The sequence below is a fragment of the Saccopteryx leptura genome, chromosome 5 (assembly GCF_036850995.1).
Source record: "Saccopteryx leptura isolate mSacLep1 chromosome 5, mSacLep1_pri_phased_curated, whole genome shotgun sequence".
NCBI lineage: Eukaryota > Metazoa > Chordata > Mammalia > Chiroptera > Emballonuridae > Saccopteryx > Saccopteryx leptura.
Genome location: NC_089507.1, coordinates 21553072 through 21570251, shown reverse-complemented (window position 1 = coordinate 21570251; position 17180 = coordinate 21553072). Strand labels below are relative to the sequence as shown.

Sequence of the window (17180 nt, the reverse complement as noted above, 5' to 3'; positions counted from 1 at the left end):
GGTCCCCACAATAATTAAAAGGCTCCCCTCTATAAAATATAACATACATTTACATAATTGATATCTCTTTGAAGGATTATTCACCTTTATTAGTTATATTAAAATAAAATGGCTAACAAATACAGCTATATTTGAAAAAATATATTCACTTAGTATTATACTTTTTGTTTTGTTTTGTTTTGTTTTGTTTTTTAAAATTTTTTTTTAACTTTTATTAATTTTTAGAGAGGAGAGAGAATGAGAGAGAGAGAGAGAAGGGGGAGGGAGGAGCAGGAAGCATCAACTCCCATATGTGCCTTGACCAGGCAAGCCCAGGGTTTTGAACCGGCGACCTCAGCATTCCAGGTCAATGCTTTATCCACTGCGCCACCACAGGTCAGGCAGTATTATACTTTTTGAATTTATTTTTTAATTTTTTTTTTTTGAGAGAGAGACAGAAACATTGAGATGCTCTTGTATGTGCCCTGACTGGGAAATCATATGTAATAATATACTTTTAATATATTAGTAAAATATTTTTTTCATTTATCTGTTCATGATACTTTTTCTTTTCTTAAACATCTGTTCTTAAATTGATGAGATAATTTTATTTGTCTTTTGTCAGTCACTATTTTAATGATAGTAATAATTTATTGCATGAAATTATTAGTGTTTGCTCCCCATCAAATTATATAAATATTAAAATTATTTTCAAAGAAACAGACTAAATGCTAAACACTATGAAAAATGATGCCCTATAATTTTATTTCAGTTATAAACTGTTTGACTCCAGATTAAAGTAATTTATTTTGTTAAAATATTAATAGAACTTTAAAGTAATTGGCCAAAAATATGTGAATAAGTCTTCTGAAAACAAAAAAGTCTTGTTAGATGCAGAATTTGATTACATAAAATATATTTCCGTTTCAAAAGCTATTCTATAAATCCAAAAATAATAAATTATCATTTGAGATGTACATGGATGCATTTCTTTTGTGATGTATAATAGACTGATACAACCCTTAAGCCAGGTAACCTGGATGGCCTTAAATAGGTGTTGTGTTCTTGGAAACATAGTTGATATGTTGCTAAATTCACATAACATTCACATACTTACGACACATATTCTGGATATGTGAAGAACCTATCTGCCCAGTTAAGCATTTGAGACATCTAAGAGGAAGCCATTAGCAGGCCTGGCAGGGTACTATTAGTTTCTTATCTTCTTTACTTTTACTTTCTGTGTCCCCATTTCACTTGTGTGTCTTGTCATGCAACAAAACTAATTAACTAAAAGTTTAGTATGTTTTAAAAATTATAACCTCCTATGTCACTGATTTTCTCCATGCACATAGATTTTGTTTTCCCTAATTTTTTTTTTGTTTTCCCTAATTTTAATTGATCTCGTCTTCTTTCTACTTTCTCAAAACACTCTACCTGTCACAATTCAGCATGCATTTTCAGTCTCTAAGGCATAACTACAATATTAAAATTCAAGTATGCAAAACATAATAAACTTCATTTTTTTTCTCACTAGAAACACATAAATGAGTAAAACTTTAATTTAGCATTATGGCCAGGTTGTACATTATCCTCACAAAAGTGGAATGATTTTTAAAATCAGATCTACATTTCTTTGTTATGTATTTCCCTTTGTTTTCGTTACTACTTGAACACAATGGCTTATCATGTTGCTATACTCAACAAAGATCAGAAAGAATGAAAACCCTGAGCCATATTTACTACTGTGTCTAAGGACATTTTCCCCTTTTTAAATTAGCTAATATCCTATTACAACCAGCTAATGTGCCTCTGTAAACAATTCTCTGTATAATCAGGTATTCTATTTATTTAATTGATGCCTGTTGTCTTGATTAGAGTGGACAGGCAAGCTTACATAATGATGGTTGAGTTTGGTTCATTCTGAGGATTGGAAATCTTTGATCACTTGTCCTGCTTTACTCAATGTAAAAACTGCATACTGTGGTGTCCCAGTCACAAGATAGTGGAGATAAAATTTTATTATGCAGATCCTGATTTTAAGTTGGAATATATTTTTGACTAGTTTCACTTCTGACAAAAGTTGTTAGTTAGATCAAAGAATGATTGTAAAATAAACTTTATAACGAGATGTCAATTTTTATTCCTAAGAATACAGACTACAATTCCAAGTGTTTTCATATTTTTTTAAAATAAAATTGTTTGCTCGCTCTCCTACTATAGCTTGATGATTTCAGATAAGTAGGTAAGAAAAACAACAACAAAAAAGGTAACTGCATAAAAATAAAGAGTTTTTGCACAGTGAAGGAAACTATCAACGTATTGAATAGAATAAGTTATTTGTCAATGAAATATCCTATAAGGGGTTAATATCCAAAATATATTAGGAACTCTACAACTTAACACCAAAAAAAAAAATTAACTCAATCAAAAATGGGCAGAAGATCTGAAAAGATATTTCTCCAAAGAGGACATATACATGGCTAACATATATGAAAAGATGCTGAATGTAACTAATCATTAAAGAAATGCAAATAACATCACAATTAGAAACACCTCACACCTGTCAGAATGGCTTTCATCAAGTGTTGACGAAGATGGGGAGAAAAGCAAACCCTTATGCACTGTAGTAGGATTGTAAAATGGTAAAGCCAATATGAAAAATAGTATGAATTTTCCTTAAAAATTAAGAAATAGAACTACCATATGACCCAGCAATTCCACTTCTGGGTATTTGTCCAAAGAAATTCAAAACACTAATTTGAAAAAAAAAATGCATTCCTATGTTCATTTTTTACAACATTATTTGTAAGATCCAATATATGGAGGCAACCAAAATTTTCATTGATAGTCAACTGGATAAAGAAGAAATAAATGCCTGACCAAGGGTTGGCACAATGGATAGAGCACTGGACTGGGACCTGGACAACCCTGGTTTGAAACCTTGAGGTCACCGGCTTGAGCACTGTCTCATCGGCTTGAGAGGGGGTTCACCAGCTTGAGCGTGGGGTTGCTGGTTTGAATGTGGGATCATATACATGACCACATAGTCGCTGGCTTGAGCAAGGGATCACTTGCTCTGCTGTAGCCCCGTCCTGGTGAAGGCATGTATGAGAAAGCAATCAATGAACAACTAAGGAGACTAAGGAGCCAAAACAAAGAATTGATGCTTCTCTTCTCTCTCCCTTCTTGCTTGTCTGTCCCTATCTGTCCTTTTCTCTATCTCTCTGTTACAAAAAAAAAGAAATAAAAGAAGAAATGATGAATACATGGAATAGAATTTACAAAGACATAACAAAGAATAAAATCTTGCTATTTGCAAGTACATGGATAGACCTAGAGGGTATTATGTTAAGTGAAATAAGTCAAACAGAGAAAGACATATAACATATGATTTTACTTATATGTGGAATCTAAAAAACAACTGAACAAACAAAACAAAAAATCTCATAGAGAACAAATTAATGGTAGCTAGATAGGCAGAAAATTAAGGTGTATAATGAGTGAAAAAGTTTAAAAGATCTCAAAAAGTACAAATTACCAGTTACAAAAATAGTCATGAAGATATAAAGTACAACTTAAAGAATATAATCAATAATATTATAATAATTATGTATGGTGTCAGATGGATACTAGGCTTATTGGGATGATAATTTATAAGTTATATAGATGTCTAATCACTTTGTTGTATACCTGAAGCTAATTTAATATTGTATGTCAACTTACTTGAAAAAAATAATTAATTTTAGAAATAAAATTATGTTCAAAATAGAATAAGGAGTAGAGTCTCCAGACACACATACAAAAAGAAGTGATGGCTTTACAAATAAAAATCAGTGATTTTCTCTCAGAAGGATAGGTTTGGTAAGATAAAAGCATTTCACTAGAGCGCCATAACATTGGCAAACTTGAGAATTTTTAACTTGTGTTAAAAATTCTCAAGTACCTGTGTCTATTTTGCTTGTTAGTTCATTTTGTTCATTAGATTCCACACATGAGTGAAATCATTTGATACTTGTCTTTCTCTGACTGGCTTATTTCACTTAGTATAATTATCAGAGCAGGTAGATGGCCATGGGGTGTGGCTGGTGGATTAGGGAAGGAGGCAGAGGAATAGAACAGAAAAGGACAAAAAACAATCTCATGAACACCGACAGCAGTGTGGTAATTGCTGGGAGGGGGAGTGTAGAGCAAGATATGAGAACATAAATAGTGATAGAGGAAGACTTGACTTGGATGGGTGAGCACACAATACATTGTACAGAGATGTGTTGTAGAATTGGACATCTGAAACCTGTATAATTACATTAACTAGTTTCTTCTTAATAAATTCAATAAAAAAATTCTCCAGCACCAAGTTCAATGAAATCTTTGAAAATTATGTCACCATATTCCAGTACAATATTATCGCTATTATTATATCTGATGATTATCAAAGACTCACAGACAATAAAGGTTGGGATTCATTTTGTCTCACTAGTTATCTTGTGAATGACTTCATTAAACAATGGTTTTCAAAACTTATTAAGAAACTTAAGTTGTAACATTTTCAGTGATAATGATTTCAGAACAGGCTATTTTACAGAGAAGATTTTATTAAATTTCTTATGGTAATATATTTCATCCTTATAAGCAAGCAATTTTCTCCCATTTAAGCTTACTGGCATTTATTCTGCCCTCAAAAATCACAAAGAGTGAGTAAAATCCTTTGTCTCTCTTCTGTATTACAGTGATTCAAATATCTCAGATTGCTGTCTTTTTCTCAACTTGTTTTTCTTAGAACAAACATTTTCTTGGATTCAGATATTTTTTAGAAGTGTATACATATATAGCAAAAAGAAATGAAAAAGCAGCTTAAGTTGTTAATAATCATCAATGTATTTCTTTTTGAATTAGAAACCTCCTTTAAAATTATGTAAGAAACCTGCACATAAAAAGTAATTGATCACATAATCATAATACTCCATGCTACTGAGTCAAAGCAAGTTCTTAGAATCTTTCTGAAGAGAAAGTTCCAGAAAGAAAAATAATTCAACATATGTCATTGCTAAAAACTATATCCCTGATTTAGCTTGGTGTCCATATTTTACACATGAGGAAATCATAATCATGTCTCAGGGAGGTTGAATATAGTTTATTAGCAAACCTAAAACCAATAGCAATTTCTAAAATTTCTGGTCTTCTATATTCTGTATAAAGCTGGAAATTACTTCAACAACTCACTAGTCTAATCCCTCATTTTAGTGAATTGAGGTCTTGAGAGATAAAGTGATTAAATCTCCTGTATTTTACTCCCCTCTTTCTAAAATACTAAAAAGCAGAGAGAAAGATATTAAACTAAACCTGTTGCACATAGCATATATTTTTAATAACAGGAATAGACAAAGCAGATAGAGGTTTTCTGTTGTTAAAAATATTGCATATTATGTACAAGGCCCTGGCTGGTTGGTTCAGCTCAGTGGTAGAGCTTTGGCCTGGCATGTGGATGTTCCAGGTTTGATTCCTGGCCAGGGCACACAGGAGAAGCACCCATCTGCTTCTCCCCCCTTTCCCCTCCCACTTTCCCGCCTCCTCCTTCTCTCTCTCTCTCTCTCTCTCTCTCTCTCTCTCCCCCTCTCCTACTCTTTCCTTCCTGCAGTCATGGCTCAATTGAAGCAAGTTAGCCCTGGGTACTGAGGATGGCTCCAGAGGCTTCATACACAAAAACAAAACAAAAAAGGCTCCGATTTCAATGGAGCAAGAGCCCTAGATGGGCAGAGCATAGCCCCCTACTGGGCTTGCTGGGTGAGTCCCCGTCAGGGCGCATGCAGGAATCTGTCTCTGCCTCCCCTCCTCTCACTTAAAAATAAATAAATAATAAATAAATAAAAACGAAAAGAATACTGCCTACAAATCTGATATATACTGTATTTCCCCATTATAAGATGCTCCCATGTATAAGATGCACCTTAATTCTGAGGCCTGAAATTTAAAAAAAATGTATTACATCAAGTTACTGAACTTAAGTTTTATTCATCATAAAATTCGTACAACTCCTCATCAAGCTCGAAAAGCTGGGATAGGCAAGTAAAAAAAATCTATAACCATTGTATAAGATACACCCAGTTTTTAGACCCCAAATTTTTTGAAAAAGGGTGCATCTTAAACATGGGGAAATACAGTAATCAAACACCTAGAGGGTATTGCTTTGAGAGTGGAATCTAAAGAAAGCAGAATAGGAGCATATATTCATATACCTTATAAAGAAACATTCAGTTGATTACAGAGAAAAAATTTATGTAGGCACCGGAGCTTTAGGGAATATAAAGTCCAGCACTTTAATTACCATATGGAAGACATTCAATAAGATTATACAGGTTCATAATATATGAAGCGCATTTGAAAATGAAAACGTTGGGTAGGGTCAGGAAAAAGGCATGTGGCATAACAGGCATTCTCTGCCAGCAAATTAAATAAGTTCCCCAGTTCCAGAAAAGGCCATCTATTCTGTGTAGGCACTCACTGAAAGTCAGATACGCAGGGCCTCTGAGAGAGTGCCATAATCTACTCATAACTAAGACTCACCAAGAGACATTGACAGCAATTTGGCATAAAGAAAGAACTCCCATAAATGAAGGATTTCCTTTTCACTAACTTTTATTAGGGAAAGTCCGTATTGGACAGGGTATGCCCTACACAGCTTTCAATCTTATTTTGTGCAATTTTGACCTCCATGTAACATATATGAGCCCGTATTATTACTTAGTCATCAAAGTCTAATTTGCACTGAGAAGATAGTTTTGTTTTGTTTTGCTTTTGTTCTCTTTCTCTTTTATTTCTCCTGATATTATCCACTTACAGATATTTTTAGTGCCCAATTCGTAAGATCAGTGAATAGGCTTTGTAGAAAAATAACCTCAGTCACCAACTAAATCAATATATACATTCTATTAAAAATATACAGGGGCCCTGGCCGGTTTGCTCAGTGGTAGAGCGTCAGCCTGGCGTGCAGGAGTCCTGGGTTCGATTCCCGGCCAGGGCACACAGGAGAAGCGCCCATCTGCTGCTCCACCCCTCCCCCTCTCCTTCCTCTCTGTCTCTGTCTTCCCCTCCCGCAGCCAAAGTTCCATTAGAGCAAAGTTGCCCTGGGCGCTGAGGATGGCTCAGTGGCCTCTGCCTCAGGTGCTAGAATGGCCCTGGTTGCAATAGAGCAATGCCCCAGATGGGCAGAGCATCGCCCCCTGGTGGGCATGCCGGGTGGATCCCGGTCGGGCGCATGTGGGAGTCTGACTGCCTCCCCGTTTCCAACTTCAGAAAAGGAAGGACTTTATATATATATATATAAAGGAAAGACTGAAATTTATTTTTACCTTCATCTTTACTTTTATTTTAATGCTGTTATTTTTCTTTTTTGTATCCAATTGTGTGCATACTTACATTTATTTTATTTATATACTATACTATATACTGTTGAAACCAGATCTCTATTATATACTCAGATCAAAGCAATATGCCATTTTAAACAGTACCATTTTTTTTCTCTAAAGATATTTAAATGGATTTTCTGGGTTTTCAAACTAACCAAATATAAGAATATAAACTGCGGGAGCACATCCTGAATTCCTTGGTTTATTAAAAAAAGCATTTTGCACTAAACGAATGCTGAAAGGATTAGCAACCAAGTAACAGAAAGGAGTTAGAAAGACCGGAGCAGTTAGCCCAGAAAAGAATTTATAGAAAGACATTGTCCATCTAGACAAAATGACAAAGTGTCTGTCTGAATTTAGGTCTTGGAAGTATTTTATTTGGAAAAGGAATAGAACTTATTTTGTATTCCTCAACAGGAAAACCCAGGATAAGTGGATTCAAGTTAGCCAAGTAAAGAAGGCAGATATTTGATCCAATACAGGAAAAAACTGGGACGTTAAAGATGTTCCAAAATACAATGGGGCTACCTCTGCATTTTGTGTCAACAGAATTATTCAAGCAGAGATTCTTATAATGGCGACAAGAGATATATGTACAATCTAAGACTGGACTGTTGGACCATTACCTCTCTACCGAGTTTTAAAATCCCATGACTAATGCAATAAACATTTGTTGTACACTCCAAACATTCCCCATAAACAAACATAGACATGAAATGATCTTTATGTTCACAGATTGATTGATGTATTCTGTGATTACCCTGGTGATCCTTCCCTGTCTCAATTGTATTCTCTAGGCACCTTTTTAGTTCTAAATACATAGTTCCAGATTAATGCTAAAGCCTTTATCTTGTTCTCAAAAGCACTGTTTCCACAGAAAAAAAAAGTACTAGAAAAATATAGTATTCACAAATCAATGTATCTTTATGTGACTTTTCTCTTTCCAGACATTTTACTTCAATGTATTTTCCAAAAATAATGGAAACATAAACTCATAAATAAAGTTATTTTTCTTTAGCTACATTGATTTTTTCCCCTCCATGTTTTATTTCATATTCTTTTAAAGTCCTTGCAGTCTCCATGGATTTTAATTATGTTTCCTTCAATATTCTTATTGCTTTTTCCATTTATTCATTTTTCTAAAATATTTTTGTTTCTTTTTCTCAAAGATTTTTTCCTTTTCTTTTCAGTTCATCTGAATTAAAATTCACATTTTTCAAAGGTATGATACATAATTTTTTGAAGAATGTTGAAAGTAGTATATTAAACAAACATACAGCTTTCCTTTCTTTCCTGTATAATTAGTTAAGAACGCGCCATAGTACCTTTCTTTTGAAAAGGATGTCGTTAATTATTCTGTACTCTTTACATTTAAAAAATAAATCTAAAACAGTAAGAAATTATGGAATGCAGAGCATACTGAAATATGTAAAGATATACTTGGGTTGAACAACTCTTCCAGTTCAGTAGGCTCTGTGTAGTGGGTAATTGAATCTTCTAAACGTAAAAGAGATCGACTATTAATAGAGAACGCAGAGGAGGGACAGCTGCACTGCTTCGTGAGAACCGCCATACCTGTTGATTAATGGAGAGGCCTTAACAGCACTCTTCTTCCATGCGTCTTGCCATGAGGAAAGGGAAGGAAGGGAAAGGTAGTGATGGCAGCAACACCTGGGGAAGGGAGATGGGGAAATACGTAAAGGGAAAATCAGCAGCCACTACACCATGGTGTCCATCCATAGATCTCGCCAATAACACAATTTCCAAAAACCTTGAGCTTTCTTTCTTTCTTTCTTTCTTTCTTTCTTTCTTTCTTTCTTTCTTTCTTTCTTTCTTTCTTTCTTTCTTTCTTTCTTTCTTTCTTTCTTTCTTTCTTTCTTTCTTCTTTCTTCTTTCTTTCTCTCTCTCTCTCTTTCTCTTTCTTTCCCTCTTCCTTCCTTCCTTCCTTCCTTCCTTCCTTCCTTCCTTCCTTCCTTCCTTCCTTCCTTCCTTCCTTCCTTCCTTCTTTCTTTCTCTTTCTTTCTTTCTTTCTTTCTTTCTTTCTTTCTTTCTTTCTTTCTTTCTTTCTATTTTCTTTCTCTCTCTTTTTAAAAATCTAGATCAATTTCAAACATAATTTAAACAAAGTAGGTATTTTGAAAGAAGTTCATTTGAATAGTATTGCAACTATAATTTTCCAAATCTAGAGGCAGAGGTCTGCAACACATACTGAGCTACCATTTTATTTTCACTCTGGGACTAAACAGGGCAGCTTAAGGCAGGACTTCACTATGTGGGTATAGAACTTTTCTTTTTACAACAGATTTAAGAAAACCTATAGGATAAACAATACCAAATATATATATGTAGTTTATGCATATATATTTTTCTTCCAATACACTGTAGCATTACTATCATTTCCTCTACCTATTTCTACTTAATTACAAGTCAACTAGCTCACAATGTAACATCGCTCTTACATTCAGTGAACTAAGGATATGTAGTTTTGATATTAGAATCACTTCAACTTGTTAACTTAATTAAAAAATTAAATTTAGTAGAATCCTTATATAAAAAGGACCAATACAAGTTGTAAAAACTTCATGTATTACTTGTATTTTTGTAGACATAGTTTAATCCAGACTATATGTAAGTTTTAAAAAGAAAATACATAGAATTATATAAAAAAATAAAATAAAAATGTTTAGTAAACAGTTGATATTAACAACAAATTATCTGAATTTCAATTGTTACTAACTGCTTTGCTAAAATCAATATGTAAATTAATACTACACCTGAAAACCAAACACGGCTACCAATTTTGCTTTTAGTACTTGTTTTCTTTAAGAAATCTTTAACTTTGTATGCTTACAATTAAACAAAAATTACATATGAAAAATGACTTCATACACTATTTAAAGTAGCTTTTGTAGATGGTGGAAACAAACTCACACAAACATGTCTGTTTTATGAAAGAGAAAAGAGGTGTTCCACTGCGGTGAGGGATGTCTGTTGTGGAGCAGATATGCATGTGAGGAGGCAGAGGGTATACGGGAAATGTCTGTGCTTGCTCTCAATTTTGTTGTGAGCCTAAACTGCTTTAAAAATGAAAACACCTTTAAAAATTCAAATCTTAGTTAAAGAAAAAATAGAAATTAATTTTCTTTTGTGGAAAAAATGTTTTTTGACCCCAACACCAATACCTTTCTTACTGTATTACAGTATTTACAAAAAAGGGCTGGACATTCTTGAATTTTTCTCTAAAGACAGGAATTTTCATGAATGCATGTTTGCATTCTTGTGTCTGAATGTAACTCTAACCTTTAATCCTGTTGTTTAGGAAAGCAGCTATCACAAAAATCTCTGGGGTTTGAAGCATGATAATCCTTTTGGTCTTGTCTTAATCTTGTTTGGACATGGTGTCTCAAAACTTTCCAATTTCTCAACTCTTCAGGTCTTTGACACATGGCTTACTGTTACCCATCATATCTGTTTAAAATGACATGACCCACCTAATGCTTAAGCCATAGTATTAGTCAGCCCATGAATTGAAAAATGTGGAAAATAATTGGATGTCGTTAGAGTAACATCCAAAAATTTGAAAGCATATGCAGTATCTAGGCTTGTTGAATTAAAAGAAACAAAATCAAAGTAGTAAACTTAATTTTTTCTGATATGATTGAACATAATTTTTGTAGCTTTGCTTTTTTCTTATAAATTTAATTTTTTATTTCTTTTAAATAATTAATTATTGTTATACATAATATTTTAAAATTTAAATCCTCCTCCAAAATGAAAACCTACATATTCCAGTAAAATCAAAGTTAAAATAATTAAACCTAATTATTTCAACATTTAAATATTCCTAAGTGATTATTTTAGTACCAGCATTTTTCTTTGGAAGAATCAAATGTGGCAATCTCATAAGCAAAAGAAAAAAAGAAAAAAAAGAAGAATCTACATGCTCTTAATTTGTGACAAGACACTTGCACGAAATATGACATTTTTTGCAAGTGCATTCATAATTATCTATGGATTTTATATACAGTAAATAATTTCTTTGACCTTAGGAAAAGCACATTATTATTATGCAGTAATATACTTGGAAATAAACACTGCACTCTAAGAGGCACAAAAATAACCAAAAGTATACTTAAGAAAAAATCTTCAAAATAAACATATATACACAAAACACAGAAGAATACTAATAGTATATCTTACCAAGATGTAGCAAGCAATATAAAATGATTCTATAAACAGATGAGCTTAAAAATAATTGAGATAACATAGACTGATAAAAAATGATTAAACTGAAAATTTAAAGAGTCATGATTTAATAGAGTGGAGAATACACCTTTATGAATGGAGGGAAATAAAAGTGAAAGCTTTTTTCTCCATATTTTAAAGGTCAGCATAATAAAATAATCCTTGGTACTACTAATGGGGTGTTTGGCAGAAAATGGTTGATGAACAATATAAACTAGATTTTCACCTAGATAAGAAAGGGAAAATGAACCCTATGTTACATAAAAATAAAAAATACATAGAAAGATGATTTGTGATTATTATTGAGTGGCATTGACAATAAAGAGTTTGTAATGATACTGGTTTTCCAAAAAGATAGGGATTAGAAATTCTCTGTCATGTAATTGAAACAACAGGGATGTCCTAGGTAATACTCTGGGTGGTCCATTGTAAAGTCGGCCTCATCTAGTTTCTGTTTTTGAAAACGTATATGATCAAACTGTAAATACTAATATTAATACTTGCAGGTGTGTGATTTAATAAAACAAACATGGAGGACGCCATTTCAGATTGAAATGAACACAATTTCCTATTCTAATGCGAGAGAAGAATAGGGCACAAGTCTTGGTTCGTATTCTCAGGGAATACAATCTCCAAATTGGGTAAAACTAAGGGTGAACTATAGAGTGCTTTCAAGTTAAAAGCAATAGGTAAGAGGAGTAAACTTTGACAAGACTGATACTGACCTTCTTCCTAAAGACTGGATAAGATACAAATAAAGGATTGCAGAAAAAAACAGAATACAGAAAAAGAAGCTACGCAGCCTAACACAGTGTTGTGAGACGCAGTTGTTGAGTGCTGATGAGTCTGAGCTTTTTCCAACTAGAGTTGTGTGGCAAAAGGAACAGTAGGACACACCATGATATGTGTAAGAGACACGTCATACAATATATTGGACTAAAGATGAATTGGGCAGTGGGACTTCTGTCCTCTGCCTTTATCAAAATCTGATGTTTCTAGCACAAGAATATATGAGGAAACCCTATTAATATGTGGCATAAACATTTCTGATAACAGTACCGTTTTCCTTATCCTATTTATGAAGTATTCCTTAGAAATAAATTTTCACTAACAATGAGAAAACATATTTTTTGCTCTGGGTCTACATCACATTCTTACCCAAGACTCTTCTGAACAGAGATAGGTCAGTATATTCCCCTGGAGAGACCAGGCATGGGACAATGACACGGCTCATATTCTTTCATTTTCCTTTTTGCGAATTCAGGCTGGATATCATAAAAGGGCATTTTAATACTGTGTTTATAATGCTAGTGTTGTAGTATATGGTGGCAGGGCTGGAGTGTGGAAGGGCTGGCTTGTTTGTGTGTGCTAACTGGTGTGGCAGGATTAAGATGGGTTTTGGGGTCAATAGGTGAAATTTAAAACCTTTGCAGAGATAGGAATGCGGCATGTTCTTGTAGCACTCAGGAAATTGATCGATGGCAGATGAGACATCGCCCAATTCACTTATTGTTATGAGCAACAAACAGTATTTTTAAGTTATAAAATATGCAATCATATAAACCTCTGTCCTGAAAGAGATTATTGGTCAGGACTTATCTACCGAGACCACAGGAAGAAAATAAACAAAACAAAACACAAAATACAAGGAAAAAAATTATTGTTGGCACCACCTGAAATTTTTTTAATCAATAAGAATTATAACTGACTTAAGATGAAAAAATAGCTATTACTCCTTTATTCTGTTTTTTTTTTTTAGTAAGTGTTATGGTACTTAGTATCTTGTATTATATTTTGTATTCTTAAGATTAAAAGATGATTCAAAGGTAGAGTGCATAGATTAATGGCAATAAAAGTCAGCAAAGTAGAAGTGTTGAATATTATCGGTTACCATTTTTAGTAATATGATTGTACAATGAGGAACTTAAGAAGTAATATACAAAGGATTTAAGTGTAAATCTTAGTTACTAATATTAAATTACATTTTAATTGGGTTTGGTAAATTTATAAATTTAAAGTATAATGTTTTAGTGCTAATATATGATGTTTAAAGATTTTTAACTCTAGAGTAAATCATGAAAAATATTTTTATCTTTAACTAAAAGTGTTCATTAATTTCATTTAATGTTACAGATTACATCTTAAAAACTAAATTTCATAATGACAGTTATAGTGCAACCGTACACAAATCTGAAGTTGGGATAGATTTTTCTGACAATTTCATTAAAATTTTGAGATTTAGTTACATTAAAAACATTTCATAAAGTTTCTAGCAAGTCTATATTTAGCTTACTTTCAAATTTCTAATGTTTTAAAATCTGCTTTCTAAAAATTTCATAATTTATAGCTGAATAGCATGATCATTCATAAAAACTAACAGCCTACCTATTATTGTTGACTAATGCATTGGGAAATGTTCACTTGGAATTTATACTTTAATCAATATATGATTTTACTCAATTGATACAAGTAATAGTCTAAATTTATTATCTTTAAAAAAAAGTATATTTTAATGTGGGTTTAGCTCTGTCCTTTCTTGACTAACAGTTGTTTATGTAAATTTATAAAATTATGGAAAACCTAAGCCCTGAAATAGCACATTTATAGTCTGCTAATAAAGGTTGTAATATCAGTTTCATTATTCAGTTCTGTTCATCAAGTATTCAATGAGTATACAATCTGTGCTAAGCTGTGTGTTGAACACTGCTTTAGCTAGAGTTATTCAAACATTTGGGCTGCAGAACTTCTTTACTGTTTTGAACACTCCAGAGGAACCAAAGCCATTTTAATTTTATCTGGGGTATGTCATCATCAATATTCATCATACTCAAAATTAAAATTAAGGCACTTTAAAAGTAATTGCAAAGGTATTTGAAAACAACCATCACAAATTCATTTTATGCTGACATAAATTTTTTATGAAAAATTATTGCTATTGCTATATTTTTAAACCAAAAAAAAATAAACAAGAAGAGTGATAATATGATATGCTAACACAGGTGTGTAATATGCAAAGAGCTAAGGAAAACGGTGTCCTCAAAGGCTCCACAGAAGAAGTGATTCTTACAGTAAATTTCAAAGAAAGAACTAAAAGAGATGTAGATGAAAATTTTAAGGCCATTTCAGGGAGAGAAAGGCATGGCTAGACACAACATGAGGTAACAGAAAGAGTACTTTTTTATATATATAACAAATTTTCTTCAAACTTCATTACAAATGCTCATTGGCTGCATGGCTTTGAGCAAATCGCCTAAGGTCTGTGAGCCTCCATTTATTCTCTTATTAATTAACAAAACCTACATATTAAGAATGCCGTGCAGATGAAGTGAGAAAAAAATATGTAAAGTATTCACATGTGTGGCAGTTAACTAGAACTCAGTAGTATTTTTGTTGTTGTTGTTGCATATTTAAGGACTGGTTTCCACGCTGAGAAAACAGAGTACAGTGAAGTGGGGGGGGAATGGAAGATATGAACAAGGGTGTAAAAGGCAGTGATGAAGTAGAATCAGTATGGAGGTTAAAGTGGATATGAGTAATTTGAAAATCAAAAATATAATAATATAAAATAAACTGCTTTGGAAAGTCCAAAGAGAAAATGTCTCTTCCAAACTTTAGTCAATACTTAGCAAACTTGATTTCTACCCAGTGCCATCTTACCCTCTTTTAGAAAAATAAAATAAAACAAACAGCAATTTTAGACAAGTATATTTCAAGATATTTATAAATACAAAGGGAGTGTGTAAAGAATAACATGGATGGTGGATGGTAGAAAAATTACTTATGAAAAATTTAACCAATCTCTTCCACAGCTTATAGAGGTTTCTCAAATCTTCCAGCATTATTTGAAATTGGATTTCAAATATATTTTCCTAAACAATGAATAAATAAATAAATACAAAAATAAACATATCTTTAACTCAATAAGAGCAATACATTAAAAACCTGAACTAGCAACTATGATGTTCTCACACTGGAGTTGAAAATTAGTGGAATCATAAAGTCTACTACTCAATGTCAAAATATCTAGAAAATAATTTATTATGAATATGGTATGCAGAGAATGTTATGATTTTTCCCCATGCTAGGTGTGTAACATCCAGATGGTATCATCGATCCTCAAGGACCTTCATGGATAGAATGTTAAAATCCAGTACTTCTCAACTACAAAATGAACATTTTCTTTTGATGCACGGTAGTTGTGTCAATTAGGACACAGAGGATAAAAATGTGCTCAGTAGAGAAGCATGGTTTTGAAATGTAAAATATACTCTTCATCAAAGCCAGGATTTGACTTTCATAAAACATAACAAATATTGTGTCTCATATACAAACATTCACTATACTAGTATACCAACAATCAGTAAGAACAGTATGAATTTTAGGTGGGAAAATTTGCAATACTCTACAGAGTTTAGAATTTGCCTATTTATTTGATGATATGGTATTCTTTATGGTATTCAATCACTTTGACTAATTTCTCCACCACCACAAATTAACCTAGACTAACTTATCAGAAGAGCAGAAAAAGAAAACAAAGCATAAAAGCCATAAAAGGTAAAAAGTAAAGTAAAAAAAAAAAAAGGTGAAAAGTGTGGGTGGATGTTGGACTCAGAAAATATTAACTTATTCTTGAATTAACTCAGCAAGTATTTATTATCTTCTCTATGCCAAGCACTGCTCTAATAGCTGGAGATATAATATACAGGCACACATCTTCATGGAGCACAAAGTCTAGTAGGTAACATTTAATAAACAAGTAAGTACAGGCTCTCATTTCTCCCAGCACACATACAAATAATTCTGAAAGTCATTTTCAAGAAATTTTTTTGTAAAAATTATATATCATAGAAAATAAAAACAAGCTCTTCATTTTAAAACCTTTCTCATCCTTAGTTAGTGCATGGTGTAAAGCTCTAAAGCCAAATAGGTATCTAACTCTACTTAGTGCTCATGATCTAGGGCTAACTAGTAGAAATAAAATATTAGATGATCATTTTACTTTCATTTTCTGGTCTCATGTGTTTGTGCACATATGTGAGGGCAAGATATAGTAATCAAAGTATGGTGATACACCTGTTAGGTTAGCTTGTATCAACAAAACAGGTAATAACAAGTGTTGGAGAGGCTGTGGAGAAAAAGAAACTTTCATCCATTGTTGGTGGGAATATAAAGTAATACAACCATTATGGAAGAAAGTATGGTGGTTCCTCAAAAAATTAAGAATAGAACTACCATATGACCAGCAATCCCTCTACTGTGTATATACCTCTAAAACTCAAAATCATTGGTACGTAAAAACACATGCAGCCCCATGTAAATTGCAGCATTGTTCACAGTGGCCAAGACATGGAAACAACCAAAAAGCCCTTCAGTAGAAGATTGTATAAAGAAGATGTGGTACATATATACTATGGAATACTACTCAGCTATAATAAATAATGACATAAGATCATTTACAACAACATAGATGGACCTTGATAACATTATACTGAGTGAAATCAGTAAATCAGAAAAAACTAAGAACTGTATGATTTCACACATAGGTGGGAT

The 17180-nt window shown here is 32.7% G+C and overlaps 1 protein-coding gene across 6 annotated transcripts in view; it reads right to left on the bottom strand.

Moving 5' to 3' along the window:
* PCDH7 (protocadherin 7) overlaps window positions 1-17180 on the bottom strand; it is a 431933-nt gene that overhangs the window by 182825 nt on the left and 231928 nt on the right. For 2 of the 6 annotated variants that reach the window (XM_066387131.1, XM_066387132.1), the window contains exon 3: window positions 8961-9056. The exons of the other annotated variants lie outside the window; for them this stretch is intronic. In XM_066387131.1, coding sequence (XP_066243228.1) covers window positions 8968-9056 — 89 coding nt within the window. In that variant the 3' untranslated portion in view covers window positions 8961-8967. The remainder of the gene's footprint in view (window positions 1-8960; window positions 9057-17180) is intronic. 6 annotated transcript variants of the gene reach the window in all.